A 15,505-nucleotide genomic window follows, 5' to 3' on the forward strand; every position below is an offset into this window, starting at 1 on the left:
ACCATTACAACTCGAAGTGGGAAACTACTTCAAAGTAAGAGTGAATAGGTGGTCGTAGTGGAAAATGTTAAACAAGAAGATGAGGTGCAAGTTGAGGTACCAAATGTTGTTGAAGTTAAGAGAATCCCGAAGAGGGTGAAAGCTAAAGATGTGAGCCGTGAAAAGGTTAAGGAAAAAGTAATAGAGGCACCAAAACCACTAGTACTGATTCCTAGACCTCCTACTCAATTTCCTCAAAGACTAGCTAAAAGGGTTGATGATAGCAAACTTGAGAAGTTCTATGACATCTTAAAGCAATTATCGGTGAACATTCCGTTTATGGAAGAGTTTCAAGAGATGTACAGTTTTTCTAAGTACTTGAAGGACTTGATCACTAAAAATAAAACCATCTAGAAAAAAGTGGTGAGTGTCACCTACCGGGTTAAATCCATCATTGCAACAACCACCGTCCAAAAGAAAGAGGATCTAGGGGCTTTCACCATTCCATGCATTATTGGATTGCATGACTTTGCACGAGCTCTTTGTGATAATGGGGATAGAATTAAATTAATGCCTCTTGATATCAAAAAGCAAGCAGTATTGTGAATGCCTAGGCCTACGAGTATGAGGATGCAAATGGCCGCCTGTTCGATAAAGCGACCGGTGGGGATAGTGGATGATGTGCTTGTGAAAGTGGGGAAGTTTATCCTTCCCATTGACTTTGTTATTCTTGATTGTGTTATTGATAAAGAGATCCCTATCATCTTAGAGAGGCCATTCCTTGCAACCAGGAGAGCACTCATGGATTCCAAAAGAAATGAGATTAAATTTCGGGTTAATGACAAAGAAGTTACCTTTCAAGCAAGTAAGGGCATGAAGTTGCCAAATGCATATGATAGTATCTCGGTACTTGATATTATTGATGGGATAGAAGATGTCGTTGAGGTAAAGATGGAAGAGTAATGCCTTGGTGAGGTATTGATGGCAATTTTGATGAATTTTGATGGTGAGGACATAGAAGCATATGTGAGGACGATGAACGCATTTGAAGGGCTTGGTTCTTACACTTATGCACCGAAGAAGCTTTCTCTTGACTTGGAGAATAGAGCCACTCCTCTTGCCTTCAATCGTCGAGCCGCCACAACTTGAACTTAAGCCACTTCCACCGCACTTAAGGCATAAATTTCTTGGCTCTAATAAAACTCTACCCGTAATTGTTTCCTCTTTGTTAAATGATGTGCAAGTTGAAAAATTATTGAAGACCTTTAGGGAGCATATACGGGCCATTGTTTGGACTATAGCGGATATCCGAGGGATTCCCCGGTATTTGTGAGCAAAATCCAACTAGATAATGATTGCAAACATAGTGTTGAGCATTAAAGGAGGTTAAATCCCTCCATGCAAAAAGTGGTGAAGAAAGAAATTATAACATGGTTGGATGTCGGGGTTGTCTATCCCATTGGCGATAGTCCTTGGGCGAGTCCGGTGCAATTTCTGCCAAAGAAGGGAGGCATGACCGTGATTCAAAATGAAAAAAATTGAACTCATTCCAACGAGGATGGTGACTAGGTGGAGAGTTTGCATGGACTACCGGAAGCTCAATAGTGCTACTTGGAAATACCATTTCCCTATGCCTTTTATTAATCAAATACTTGATCAGCTAGCAGCAAGGTCATTTTATTGCTTCTTGGATGGTTACTCTGGATACAATCAAATCAACATAGCCTTGGAGGACCAAGAGAAGAAGACATTCACATATCTGTATGGGACCTTTGCTTTTATCCGGATGCTATTTGGGCTATGCAATGCCCTAGCTACCTTTCAACGGTGAATGATGTCGATTTTCTCGGATATGGTGGAGGATTTCTTGGAAGTATTCATGGATGGCTTCTCTGTAGTTGCTGATCGAGAATTGCCTTGATAATCACAGGCAAGTACTCAAAAGATGTAAGGAGACAAACCTTGTACTTAATTGAGAAAAATGTCACTTCATGGTGGACAAGGGTATTTTCTTTGGCAACAACATCTCCAAGCAAGGCATTGAGGTTGATCTAGAAAAAATTAAAGTAATTTCCAAGCTTCCTCTTCCCACTTCGGTGAAAGGTGTTTGGAGCATTTTTGGGCATGCCAGTTTCTATTGGTGATTTATCAAAGACTTCTCAAAATTGCATGCCCTATGTTCAAGATCCTTGAAAAGGATTCTAAATTTGTGTTTGATGAGAAGTGCCTTAAGGCTTTTGAGTAATTGAAAGCAAGGCTCACCACGACACCTATTATTGTCACACCCGATTGGTCTCTTCAATTTGAACTTATGTGTGACGCCAATGGTGTGGCTATTGGGGCAGTTCTTAGTCAAGAGCACAACAAGATTCTTCATCTTGTCTACTATGCAAGCAAGACACTCAATGGCGCACAAATGAATTACACTTATATAGGTGTAATTTGAGCGTATCACTTACTATGACCAGGATTGATATTGCTTATGTTGTGCAAGTTCTCAGCCAATTTATGCACAAGGCAAAGCAATCACACTTAGAGGCTACTCTCAGAATAGTGAGACGCATTAAGGTAACTCCTGGACTGGGTCTATTAATGCCCTCAGAAGGTTCTGGCAAACTAGAAGCCTATTGTGATTCAGATTGGGGAAGCTGTCTACAAACTAGAAGATCTGTTACAAGTTATCTAGTGAAGTTTGGAGAAGTTATCATATCCTGGGAGTCCAAAAAGCCGGACACAATAGCTAGAAGCTTAGGAGGAGCAGAGTTGAGGTGTATGGCCTCCACAGTTGCTGAACTAACTTGGTTAACATGCCTATATCTCTCTACTGTGGCAGAAAAGCTGCAATTCAGATTGCAACTAATCCCATCTTTTATGAGAGGACTAAGCATATCGACAATGATTGTCACTTTGTTAGGGAAAAGATTGTCCGAGGAATGGTAAAAAAAATTCACATCTCTACCAAAGAGTAACTAGCTGATTTGTTAACCAAAAATCTTGGAAAACTGCAGCATGACTATCTTCTGTCCAAGCTGAGGTTGAAGGATATTTTTCAACCATCAGCTTTGGGGGGGGGGGGAAAGGGTGTTGAAAGTAGAGTTCGTAAGAATAGTTAGTTAGTGTTAGTGACAGTTGTACATAGTTAGGTTTAGTTAGTTAGAATAGTTGCACAGTATATAACTGAAAGAAGGACTACACTTGTAGATGTATCGATCATTTGTTCAATCAGTGAAGATGTTCTCTCCATAACTTCCCCTATCTCTCTTCTTATCAATTGAGGATTGGATTCTAAAAATTATGAAGGGGTTTAGCGAGGGTGACCCAAAAAAAAAAGAGTGCAGACATCCCTATTTTCTACTTGAACCACATGTATTAGTTCAATAATTTTAAAAATATGATTATATTAAATTTACACCTAGTGCTATAAAAGAATAGTGTATAAAAGATGATTCGACTTTTCATCCTATCTCTACATGAATAGTTTTTTAAAAAACAACTTAGTTGGATTCAATAGAAGTTAATTCGACTCTTGTTCCGTCTCTATAAGAATAAATTTTGCAGAACCAACTTACTTAGAATTTGTCAAAATCCAATTTAAAACTATATTTCGCATCTAGCGATTTAACATTCCTGATCTATTTGTTTAAAAATAAACAAGAAGTGGGAGAAAATGGCTAAAAATGGCGCATGTTTGCAAGAGTTTGTGATACGAAATATCAAAGAATAGCAATATGGGGCATTTGCAAATCGATCTGAGGGATGCGAAATAATTTGTCTGTTACTTCATGTGCTTAACACCTAGTTTCGACATTACTCAACATGGCAAATTGGCCACCAACCTTTTTTCTGTATATATTCTTATATTCGTAAGAACTAATGTAATAGAACCTTAACAGAAAGGGGTACAAAAAAATATTTAAAACGAATTTCAAAAGAGTTACCATCATTGGTATTTCTTTTTCCTTTTAAAGAGTTGTGATAGTATTTATTACCGCGCACATTTCAGGTTATATATTTCTTTTTCCTTTAAAAGAATTGTAATAGGAAAAAGGATTGATGTGGTTTGAAGTAGGCTGTGAAGTAGGACCGGATTTGACTACATTAATATATCTAATTTAACCATGAACTCCTAATTATTTGGAGATTATTTAATTTAGACAAGTGAAGATCTGATTTGACACTACTTCCAGCAGTTTGATTGACTAATTTTTTATGGTATAAATCTTTTACCATAGAAATTTAGATCTACAGCTATTTACATAATTCAATCTTAAACAACTCATCAAAAGAGCTATTTACATAAGAACTAAATAAAAAAAATAACAGACAACAGACTATAAACCTCCACAAGCAACTTGTCTGGCTCATTTGGACCCAAAAAAAAAAAAACTGTCTGATGATGTTACAAACATGTTCTCCAATTTGGCTCGTTGTTTTTTTTTCATAAGAACAAGATTTATAATCAAAATAACGTAATAATAATAACAATAATAGAGACCTGCTAAATAGATTGAAACTCATGATATATTCAGTTGAAAGTGTAATATATTTGCCATGGAACTTTCCTGCTACTAAGAGCAACGACAACGTTATCCTCAAAGAAAGGAAGGAAAAAAAATAGTTAGAAAAAGAAAAAATAAAGAATATGTTTTTTTTTTAAAGTAGAGGATGAAGCATATTCCATTAACACTAATATACGAGGAGGCTTACACATTTAACCGTAGGTTAATAAATAGGTTAAATTAGTTGTTCCAGTAGTGTCAAAGAATAATGATCTTTTACCCAGTAATCTTACACCAGGTATTGAGAGTAGAATGGTCTTTTACGTTATAAGCGTTAATTAAAAAACAGTAATATTAAACTAAGAATTTAATTTTAGTATGATTTTCTGTTACGCAAATAAAAACAAAGAAACAAAGGATATAATATTATGCATGTATTATATAATTTATAAGAAAATAACACTAATCTTTAGACTAAGAACTCAAAGTATGATGGTTTATCACGTAAATAAATACAAAGAAGTAAAAGAAATCTACATATGCTATAATAATAATAATATTAAAATGAGATTTTGGGCTGGCATGGCTCGTATGTGAGCTGGATTCGAAGACCCACTACCATATATAAAAAAGGAAGAAAAAAGAAAGGAAAGAAGCATTAAATGTAAAAAACAATTAAGACCCCCAAAAGCAAATACAGAAAAAGTTGAGTTCAATCACTTGTGCATAAGCAAAACAAAATAGGAGTAATATAAATCCGGTAATTAACCCCTGAATTCTATTTCTGTTGCTTTCTTCCCCTTCAACTCAATAACAACTTTGTTCTGTCTCAGAAATATGGTATTGATATATACTTGCTTTTTCAGATACTGTTAATTGGTTTTTTTCTCCTACGTATAGTGAGAAGAAATAATGAATGTTGGTAGTGGGTCAGTGGTGAAATCGATGTCTGCAACTGGTTGTTGGAAATCAGGTGATGTGGTCTCTGATAAGTTTCCAGTGGGACTCCGGGTGCTTGTAGTTGATGATGACCCTACTTGCTTAAGGATCTTGGAGAAGATGCTCAGGAACTGCTATTATGAAGGTATTTATTTAATCATCACAAACTTTGTTTCCCATAGTTGACCAAATTTTAAGTCTTTCTAGTTTCTAAGATGATTGATTCAACATTTCCTTTTTAGAAATTTATGCTGGGAAAGAGGTGGTTTTAGATCTCTCTCTTTGGATGTAAAGATTTAAACTTCACTTAATTGGTTTCTAGGGTAATTTTCAAAGAAAAAAAAGGGCAACCCCAAGTTGTGTGACGTAGACATCCTACTCTAATGCAATGATTCCACGGCTTTAGCTCATGACCTATAAAGACAATTTTACCATTGCTCCTAATTTTCAAAGAAAAAGCAAACCTAATATGTAGGTTAGTGAGTTGTTTTCCTTTTTGTTGCTCTTGCAATTAATTTTAGCTTATTGTATGTTCCAGTCACCAAGTGTAATAGGGCTGAGGTTGCATTATCGTTGCTCCGGGAAAACAAGAATGGTTTTGACATTGTTATAAGTGATGTCCACATGCCAGACATGGATGGTTTCAAACTTCTTGAGCACATTGGTCTGGAGATGGACCTGCCTGTTATAAGTGAGTTTCCTGTTTCATTTAGTTAAAAACTGTGATGTCTTTTGGGTTTAAAAGCTATTGATTTCGTACTAATTGGGTGGATTATGACTCTAGTGATGTCTGCGGATGATAGTAAGGATGTGGTTATGAAAGGAGTTACTCATGGTGCGTATGATTATCTGATCAAACCGGTGCGGATTGAGGCACTGAAGAATATTTGGCAGCATGTTATTCGTAAAAAGAAGCATGAGTGGAAGGACAACAATTACGATCAATCAGGTAGTGTGGAAGAAGGAGATCGGCAGCAGAAACCGCCAGAAGATGTTGATTACTCATCTTCAGCTAATGAAGGAAACTGGAGAAACTCGAAGAAAAGAAAGGAAGAGGAAGAAGAAGCTGAAGAAAGGGACGATACATCCACATTAAAGAAGCCACGTGTTGTTTGGTCAGTGGAGCTTCATCAACAATTTGTGCAAGCCGTGCATCAACTTGGAATTGACAGTATGGACCATTTTCTCTTCTGTTTGCTATAAGTTTAACCTTTTATATTGTTAACATATTATTCCCTTGTTGCTCTGTGTTTTCTGGATGTTAGCTTTCTTTTGCATGCACTTTCTCTACCTCGTTTTTTCTGTATTTACTTGTCTTGTAATCTGGTTAACATATTTTCCACTTGTTGTATATGGGTGGGTTCTCCCTTAAGTGCTTTTCCAGTATGAGGTTTTTTTCACTTGTAAAGAATATTAGAAATCTGATTAGAGAGATGTAACCTTACAACTGGCAGAAGGAGTTCTTGTCAAATAATTATAATTAGCATAACCAAATGTTTTCTCTTTTGCTGTCTCGTGCCTTCTTCCCTCCTAGTCTTAGGTGGACAATGACGGGGATGTATTCAATTTAGAGACGTCGTTCCAGCGAAGTGGATCTGTAGCTTCTTTCCCTATACTTGAATATTGTCTTTTCCATTTCACTAGCTTCAAAAACACTAGATTATTGGGTGATTGTGTGTTGGGCAATGGTTTGTTAAAAACGCGTACATGATAGCTAGAGGGGGATCTAGGATTCAAATTCGATGGGCTCAACAAGGTTCTTACTTCTTAGCATTGAGCCCATAATATTTTAAAAGATATGGGTTCATATCTACAATTTTTTTATTTTTTTTTTGCAATTTTAGTGGATTTTTACGCATAAATTTGTGCTCCGCATCAAAAGTATTGGGTTCAGATGAACCCGGAAACTCTAAGCTGCATCCACCCCTGATAGCTTAAGTAGTACATAGTATAGCATGAGCTATATGAGATTTAGGGTTTTAGCCAGGAACTTTGGTTTGTTCAGATGTCACTTACTCTGTCATATCAAATTAAGTGTTAATTTTATACCTTTGTTTTGAGGGGCTATTGCAATTGAAGTAGTTAAAAGAATAACAAAAAATATAATAGAGTTAATCACAATGGAGCATCAGTCATAGGTATCTATGCTAAAAGAAAGAAAAAGGAAACAATGAAATAAAATCTGGATATAATGAAAAAAAAGGATTAGAAGTGTTGGAAAAGAAAAGGAAAAAGAATGAAATTGGAAGAAATGAAAAATGACTGAGAAAGAAAAATAACCAAAAAATTCTTGACTGTCCTAAATTTGTCATAGTTTCTTTCACCATATAATCTGGTTATATGAAATTGTATAATTTTGTTGTGCTGTCTTTTACTGTACAATTTGTTTTATGTGAACTCAAAATCAATACTTATGGACATTTTTGTTGTCTATTCGTGCTAAATGTTTCGATATTGGATATGAATGCAGAGGCTGTCCCGAAGAAAATTCTGGAACTGATGAATGTTCCTGGACTAACCAGAGAAAATGTTGCTAGCCACCTTCAGGTAATTTTAGACTTTTACTTTTAACCCTTTTACAGTGTCATGCCCAAGAAATTTAATTGCCCAAAGTCTTTGTCTTGGTAGTTGTTTTGCACTTTGTGGTAGAGAATGTTTGCCTAATTTCTTTAGCAGAGCACTCAATGGTGGCAATCATTTTCTGCAGAAATATCGGTTGTATCTCAGAAGGTTGAGTGGTGCATCACAGCACCAGAGTAGTTTGAACAACTCTTTCATGGGACGCCCTGACGCAACCTTTGGCACAATATCTCCCCTCAACGGACTTGATCTTCAAGCTATTGCTGCCGCTGGTCAAATCCCTGCACAAAGTCTTGCTACCCTCCAAGCAGCGGCCCTAGGTAGATCTGCTACAAAATCTGCCATATCTATGCCCCTAGTAGATCAAAGAAACCTTTTTAGCTTCGAAAATTCCAAGTTGAGATTTCCAGAAGGGCAACAACAACTAAATAATAGCAATAAGCAAATTGACTTGCTGCACGGGATCCCAACCGCCATGGAGCCAAAGCAGCTTGCTAATTTAAACCACCCTTCCCAGTCCTTCGTGGGTATAAATACGCAAGTGAACTCCATGGCACAACATAATAATTCTTTGCTTATGAGAATATCCCAATCACAACCTAGGGCTCAAATGCTAAATGGAGAGAATAATGGCCATCAAGTTTCGAGGCTTCCATTATCCATGCAGCAACGTTTGTCGCCAGAGGGGATACCTGGTACGGTCCCAGCACAGAGTGGTATTGTTGACAATGCAAGAGGGAGCGTGTACAATCCAGTCTCCCAAGCATCTTCAATGGTCGACTTCTCGCTAAATCAAAGCAAGGAGTTGCAGAGCTACAACTTTTCTCTTGGGAGTAATAATTCAGGCATGTCCACTTTGACCAATAGAGGGATGCTTCAGGAAGAGATGAACTCCGACATCAAAGGATCTAGAGGATTCCCTTCTAATTATGATATGTTCACTGAACTCCATCAGCAAAAATCACAGAACTGGGGTTTACAGAATGTTGGGTCAACCTTTGATGCCTCTCATCATCCAAGTATACAAGGAAGTCAGGGTGTCTCATCACAATTATTATTTCAGCAAGGGATCTCTTCAACACACAACAGTGGACAAAACAGAAATGCTCCTATTGGTAAACCAATGTACTCCAATGCGGATGAAAGTGGACATGTTAATCCTATGGGTGGACCACAACTTAACTCTCTTGGTGGAAATATGCTTGCTGTTAAAGTTGAAAGATTTTCCGACACAGACTATCACAGTACCATTTACCACGAGCAATTTGGACAGGAGGACCTCATGAGTGCCTTCTTAAAACAGGTTAGTCCTAATTTATTATCCTTAAAGAAGATAGCTTCTTGATCAAATTTTGTAGTTCATGACTTAACTCTTGTTGCTAATTTGGATAACTTTTATTTGCAACAGCAAGGAAATGTTGGACCAGTTGAAACTGAATTTGGCTTCGATGGATACACATTGGACAATCTTCCCGTGTAAGATGTGAACAAAGCATAGTTGATGGCACTGAACATATTATACGAAGTAACTAGTGTACATAGTTGCCGTTACAGCTGAAAATTTCCCTATGAACCAAAATGAAGGAGTCTCAGTTTTCTATTCAGTTGTAAGGTCTCAAGGTTGCTGGTTCTTATTGGAAAGAACTTAGCTGTCATATGGCAAGTATGGATATCAGATAGATCATAGAAGGGTAAATGTGTGTGATACTACTGCATGGTATGCAAAGGCATACATGCAAAGTTTTGGCTGGTATTGGTAGGTGATTTTAGGAGAATCACATTTCTTTGGAGTATTTTGTCAAGGAGTTCTAATCGTGGGGTGCAAGCGCTAGGTGCAGGGATATTCGTGAACAGGAAGGTTAAGTTCTAACTTCAATAATGCAAGTTTTCTTCCCTTTCACTTTTAGGATTGATCTTTTAATGTACAGATTTCATTTGAATTGATTATTAAGACAAGTCTGGATTCATTTACCTGGTCATTGTTTTGCTCCATTTCATGTTCTACTTTTAGGTGTGCAGCTCACACTTGGAGATGCATTTTCTATGTATTACCTAGCTATTTCTGTGTAGGTTATGTACAAATATGATCCTTTTTCTGCTTGATTTTTACATTTATATAACGAAACAAAATCATGTATACTTAAAATTTTATTCGCCCCAGGGCTTTATAGCAAAGCTATGTATGGGCTACGAGTTCGAAATACTGGTTGGTGGAACACCCCAATCTTTTTCACAATCAAGAACAGCTTTAAGCTGAACCACAAATTAGGGATGAAGAGCAAAAAACCTATGCCTTGACAAATGACCGTCCCTATGTATCAAATTTTTAACAATTGAACCAAGTGAAACTGTCTAAATTTTTAACAATGTCCCCCTATGTTTCATCGTGTTGCAGAAGAATTCTTTTGGATATCATTTGTAAAAGAAGTGGCTGTTTATATAGCTCTTTGTGAAACTGCTAATCTTGATCTCTGCGCTTTTATGCAGGCAGGCTGTCTTTTATTTCAATTGTTTACTCCCGAAATACTTCTTAATCGATCCAAAACAAAAGATGTAGATGCAAAGCTAAAATAGAGTGAAATGACGAAAAAGACACCCCTTGTAAGAGAATTTTTGCTCAGCTACATTGACATGTTACCACGTTAAGAAGGAAACTGATACAAATTTACTAATCACAAAAAGACAATAAAGACTGAAAATTAATTACAAGTACTAATCATACTGAGGTATTCATTCTTGCCCACTAGTCATACAGGTACTAACGTATATGTTGTCTGGAAAAAGAATTCCAGAATAAGTAAATCAAAACTTGCCGAGAACACATTGACATAATCTGATAAACTAATTAAAAGACTGTTTCACCAGCAGCATTGCATCATCTAAAGAATGAATCAATTGGCAGGTATGGAATAAAGAGAAAATGTCGCATTTCACTGCTATTGTCGCATCAACATAAAAACCACAAGTGCTAGTATGGATGTAGTGACAGCAAACGAAGATATCCTCCTAGATGAGCTGCTTGTTGGGAGTATCTTTGGCAATGAGCACTCTTCTCCATTAAAGAATATCTTTGTTGGGAATCCATCACCGCCAGGAATGTTGATTCCAGGGATATTCTTCTTTGTGAATGAGATTACTGATTGTTGTTTCCCAGGTACTCGGGGATCTTTCTCTGGATTAGCTCCATCTGTTTCTGCTACTAGATAGTTCAAGCCCTCCAGGCCTTGCATGAACAAGGTATTGTTAACGCCGTCTAATATAGTTCCGTTGAAGGAATACACCGCATCAAAACCAAGGGCTGCTTTATCCAATTGCACCGCGGTGAACCAATCAGCAAAAGAAGTATCATCCCAGTTAAAGAGGGTGATCCTGGCAGACCATCCACCCCTATAGTCTGTGAATAAATGCCAGTTGATGCTGACACCGCAGTTATCTCCGCATGGCAATGGGTTCGAAACTGGAAGATGATTAATATCAGCCCAGGCAAGGGACATCTTGGTTCTATTCTCAAATGGGACCAGAAGAGCCTGAGATGGTAGGAGAAGAGCAGGAGCTTTTGTACTACATGTACGAGCGGTATTCGAAGGGCAACCACAGGAGCATGTTGGACAAGGAATGATAGATTCATTGTAGAAAGCAGAGAAAGATACACAGCATCTAGGGCTTGCTCCTTTTGGTTGAGTGATGTTGCATATAACTTGCCAGCTTGCAAATGCTGCTGTATCGGGTAGCAATCCACTCGGATCAGGAAACTGGCTGGGGCTTACACGGACTGGAGGTCCACATTTATAATCTGGATTCAGTCTGCCTTCAATCTTCCAATTCTGAGGAGGAGTGAACGAGGAGCGATTGAGATCCGGAGGCATTTTAAAGACGTTTATCTGGAATGCTGAAGCAGACTTGCTTGGGTCCATGGCAGGTGGCAAGATCGTCCCATTTCGGCAACAGAAAGGTATCATCCCCAACTTTGTGTCATTGGTCTTTTCCAGAGGCAGATCGATTATTGTTGGCCTTCTCTCACAGTTCAATCCATTGGAGAAGTCAAGACTCTGATAAAAATTTCCCTGTGGCCCGAAAACGCACTCAGAAGTATCAACAACAGAGGGGTAAGCACCCTTCATTTCCCAGATAAACTCATCCTTCATCCAGTCCCAACTTAGTTTCCAGTTATCAAGGCGGCCGAGGGTGTTATGGTTTGCAATCTTAACCTGTGCCCAGTAATTTGAATCATATGTTCTTAGGATATCATACATAATTGTAAGGTCCCCATCTTGTCGTGGACTGAATTCCTCATCCAATGTCAGATTTGTCTTGAATTTTGGGTCTTTATTGCAGCATACTTGCATAACACTCTTTCCTGAACAATTAAGCATAGACAATTCAGATAAGCTACAAGTATACTTAAAAAGAAAACGAAGAAGAAATTACTCAGGCAGAGGTAGATTTTCCAAATACTACATTAAGTAAAGTTATAAACCACCAAAGGTTTTGTTGTAAAGAATCCAGGAGAAGCTTTTTTTTTGTTAAGAGGGAAACCCGAAGCCGCTACACTTGGTGCGCACCGGGTAAACCTCCCGTAAACCTCCCCCTGTGTAGTAGCCTGCAAACCACACAGGGAAGGTAAACCGCACTAGATAAGCCATGTGCGACGGGCTCAACCCAGAAGGCATTGAGGGGGATACGATCCCAGGTCATCCGTATGGATGACTGCCCTCCAAACCAACTGGGCAACCCCGAAGGGTCTAGAATCCAGGAGAAGCTTGGAATACCAAAAATTATTGACAAATCAAACATCCATGAAATTATTGAAGAAATTTTGCAAAAGATCCATTAGGAATTCTAGGTAAGACAGCCAACATCAAATTACTGATAATTTGTATAAACTATATAAGTGCTTCTTAAGAATTATCACAATTCAGACATAATGCTCCATACCAAGCTGACATAGTAATGAACCAAATTCTCCAGTAAATTATACGTCTAGGTAACCATCCTTTATCACTCTCGAATAAATCTAATTTGAAGGAAGAATAGTAAAGGACCCACAATTTGTGCAAAAAAAAAAAAGAAACTTTTAATGAGGGTAGATCACCTATTGTTTTTTAGCTAATACAGTAAGCAATCATCAGTGAACCAATTTGAATGTCAAATTATTCTCCAGCACCATTTAAAGCAACAATGACCCTCACCGCAGAATGCAGATCAAAACTAAAGCAATTCCACTTTGCAAATAGCACAAACAACTAATCCATTAAAATCCAAACATTGACCTAACTTTCATAACTAAAGCAGACAAAATAAAGTTTCATAAAACTTGTCTAGTCACAAATCAATCAAATAATTCAAACCATGTCTCTGCAATTAATAAAGCAAAAATGTTATTTATATTAAGAGATGCACAAATGAATTTAAATTGATTCCATACCTTGCATAGAGGGTTTAAGGCAAATAAACCCATCATTGACCAAAGAAATATTCGACGGCATAGGGACATTAGGAGACCCAACTCCAAACTGGGTACCCTTAATCTGAACCTGCACACTCGTTTGCGTAGCATCTCCAGCAGTTTCAACAGCAGTCTTAAGATCCGCATTCGGAAACCCAGCAAAGACAGTACCATTACCAACTTTAGCAGGAAAAGAAGACCCATCAGCAAGAACAACATTAGAAGCAGAGACCAAAAGCTCGTCGTATTGAAACCCAACAAAGACTCTCCATAACTTTAGTTCGTCAAGCCCGTTGTTTATTATGCTTAAAATGGACTGAAACTTATAGGGTTGATTTTTAGGGTTGGATTTTAAAGTGGGTTTGATTTTGGATCCGGAAGTGAACACGTACTGTAGTAATATGCCGTTGCAGTCGTCGGATGCGGGAGCCGGAGCTTCGGCGACGGGAGTTGTTTGTCCGGCGACGGAGATGAGGAGAAAGAGAGAGAGAAATGTGGTGGGTGCCATGTTCTTTGAATGTGCTTTCGGATACAAAGACATTTTATGTACAGATATTACACATAAATAAATGTCTGAAAAGTGAATTTTATATACGTAGATATGTTTAGTCGCGTGCGTGTCTATGTGAAACGCGGAGAGGGAAAAAGAAAGGAAGACGAAAGAGTGTAGACAGCTTAGGTAAAGCTGTGCTTTATAAATTTTTTTAAAAAGAAAGAAGGTTTTTATTTTAATTGCAACTCAGTTTATGTGATTTCACTTTGATGTCAAATTTGTTTGACTATTTCTTATTAGTACTATTGTTTGTTCTAATCTTCATTTGACTCTTTAAAGTTTGGTATGATTTTTTAATTTTTTTAAATTTCTAACTATAAATTTAGACACAAGTGGATACAAAGTGATATCTCTGAATATACGCTTATTACAAGAATATGCATATTAATTCAGACAAAAAGTTAAATTCAATTGAAGTAAATTTGAGTTTCTAGATTAAAATATGATTGATATTGTGATGTTTTCTTTCAGAATAATTCATTAATCATCCTACATAAAAACAAAAATTATCGTCTTACAATTTGTGTATTTCGTCAAATATTATCGAATAAAATGAAATGACATGAACGGAGTAGCGCTGTAGTACTGGTGTAGTTTAATACTATTTGGTTGGAATGGAATTCAAATAATGTAATGATAACGTGGCGTCTATGAATGGGTAATGGCTGTTTATATTTATATTAGATTTGAATTGAAAATTGAAGAGTGGATGTATGTATGCAAAATAGACGTGAAGTGGGCCCACTGTTACTTTGGGTTACCGTTGAGAAGAACGTTGTTTGATTCTTTCTAAAAAGAAATTGGATTTTGTAAGGCTGAAAGCGAAATGCTTTCTGTGGGGGCTTTTGTTCAGCTGCGTTTGGGAAAAGTCATCCTGCGGATTGATACTTTCAAATATGTTTGGAATGGAGGAAGATCTTTTCTACTGAAAATATTTTTCTGGAATAAGTGATTTTTTATTTATTTTTTATGTTTGATTAGTTGGCAAAAGAAATTATTTCAAGATATATTCTACTTATTTATAAGCCACAGTTGAGGAGCTTAGGGTCAATATGTTTGCTTAAAGTGATTAAGTTTATTCTAACGGCGTTTTGGTCATTTCAGCAAATATCTGCACATTGCTTGCTTGAACTTTATCTTTAAAAGTTGGCCTTGAGCTTTAATTGACGACAAAACCAATCATGTTTAACTGAAATGCCAGTTGTATCCCTCCTTTTGTTATCTGGCCCAGTAGGGTGATTTTGTAATTGTGTAAAAATGGAGCAATTCTATTGGCTCATAAAACACTTTACTGTAGCTACCGTATAAACTTTTGATTGTGTTGACCAATTTATCCCTATGCCTATTTCATCACAATGTCACAACGAATTGTTTCCATAGAATGCATCACGGCCGGTAGGCCTCACTACCAATATTTCTCCTTATCTATCCTCATTAATCCACCTGCCAATTTTCAAGAGGTAGGAGTCCACTCTTTTATTGGGTTTGCTTATTTAGAAAAAAATACTT

The 15,505-nt window shown here is 37.2% G+C and overlaps 2 protein-coding genes across 3 annotated transcripts; one reads left to right on the forward strand and one right to left on the reverse strand.

Annotated features, from left to right (window-relative positions):
- The first annotated feature begins 5,132 nt into the window (after positions 1–5,132).
- Positions 5,133–9,968, forward strand: LOC104088680 (two-component response regulator ARR1-like). 2 transcript variants are annotated; one of them, XM_009593400.4, is made up of 7 exons: positions 5,133–5,238; positions 5,345–5,562; positions 5,956–6,108; positions 6,202–6,588; positions 7,888–7,964; positions 8,125–9,300; positions 9,406–9,968. In XM_009593400.4, the coding sequence occupies exons 2-7, from the start codon at positions 5,391–5,393 to the stop codon at positions 9,475–9,477; spliced, it is 2,037 nt and encodes a 678-aa protein (XP_009591695.1). In that variant the 5' UTR covers positions 5,133–5,238; positions 5,345–5,390; the 3' UTR covers positions 9,478–9,968. The 2 variants fall into 2 exon arrangements, with proteins under 2 accessions (XP_009591695.1, XP_009591696.1); XM_009593401.3 differs by having other exon boundaries at positions 5,138–5,238; positions 5,379–5,562.
- Positions 9,969–10,596: 628 nt separating this feature from the next.
- LOC104088681 (COBRA-like protein 7) lies at positions 10,597–14,010 on the reverse strand. Its single transcript, XM_009593402.4, has 2 exons — positions 13,423–14,010; positions 10,597–12,354 (listed from the first exon to the last, which is right to left on the reverse strand). Exons 1-2 carry the CDS (start codon positions 13,982–13,984, stop codon positions 10,934–10,936), a joined length of 1,983 nt encoding a protein of 660 aa, XP_009591697.1. The 5' UTR covers positions 13,985–14,010; the 3' UTR covers positions 10,597–10,933.
- Between the last annotated feature and the right edge of the window lie 1,495 nt (positions 14,011–15,505).

Source organism: Nicotiana tomentosiformis, chromosome 9, assembly GCF_000390325.3.
Source record: "Nicotiana tomentosiformis chromosome 9, ASM39032v3, whole genome shotgun sequence".
Taxonomy (NCBI): Eukaryota; Viridiplantae; Streptophyta; class Magnoliopsida; order Solanales; family Solanaceae; genus Nicotiana; species Nicotiana tomentosiformis.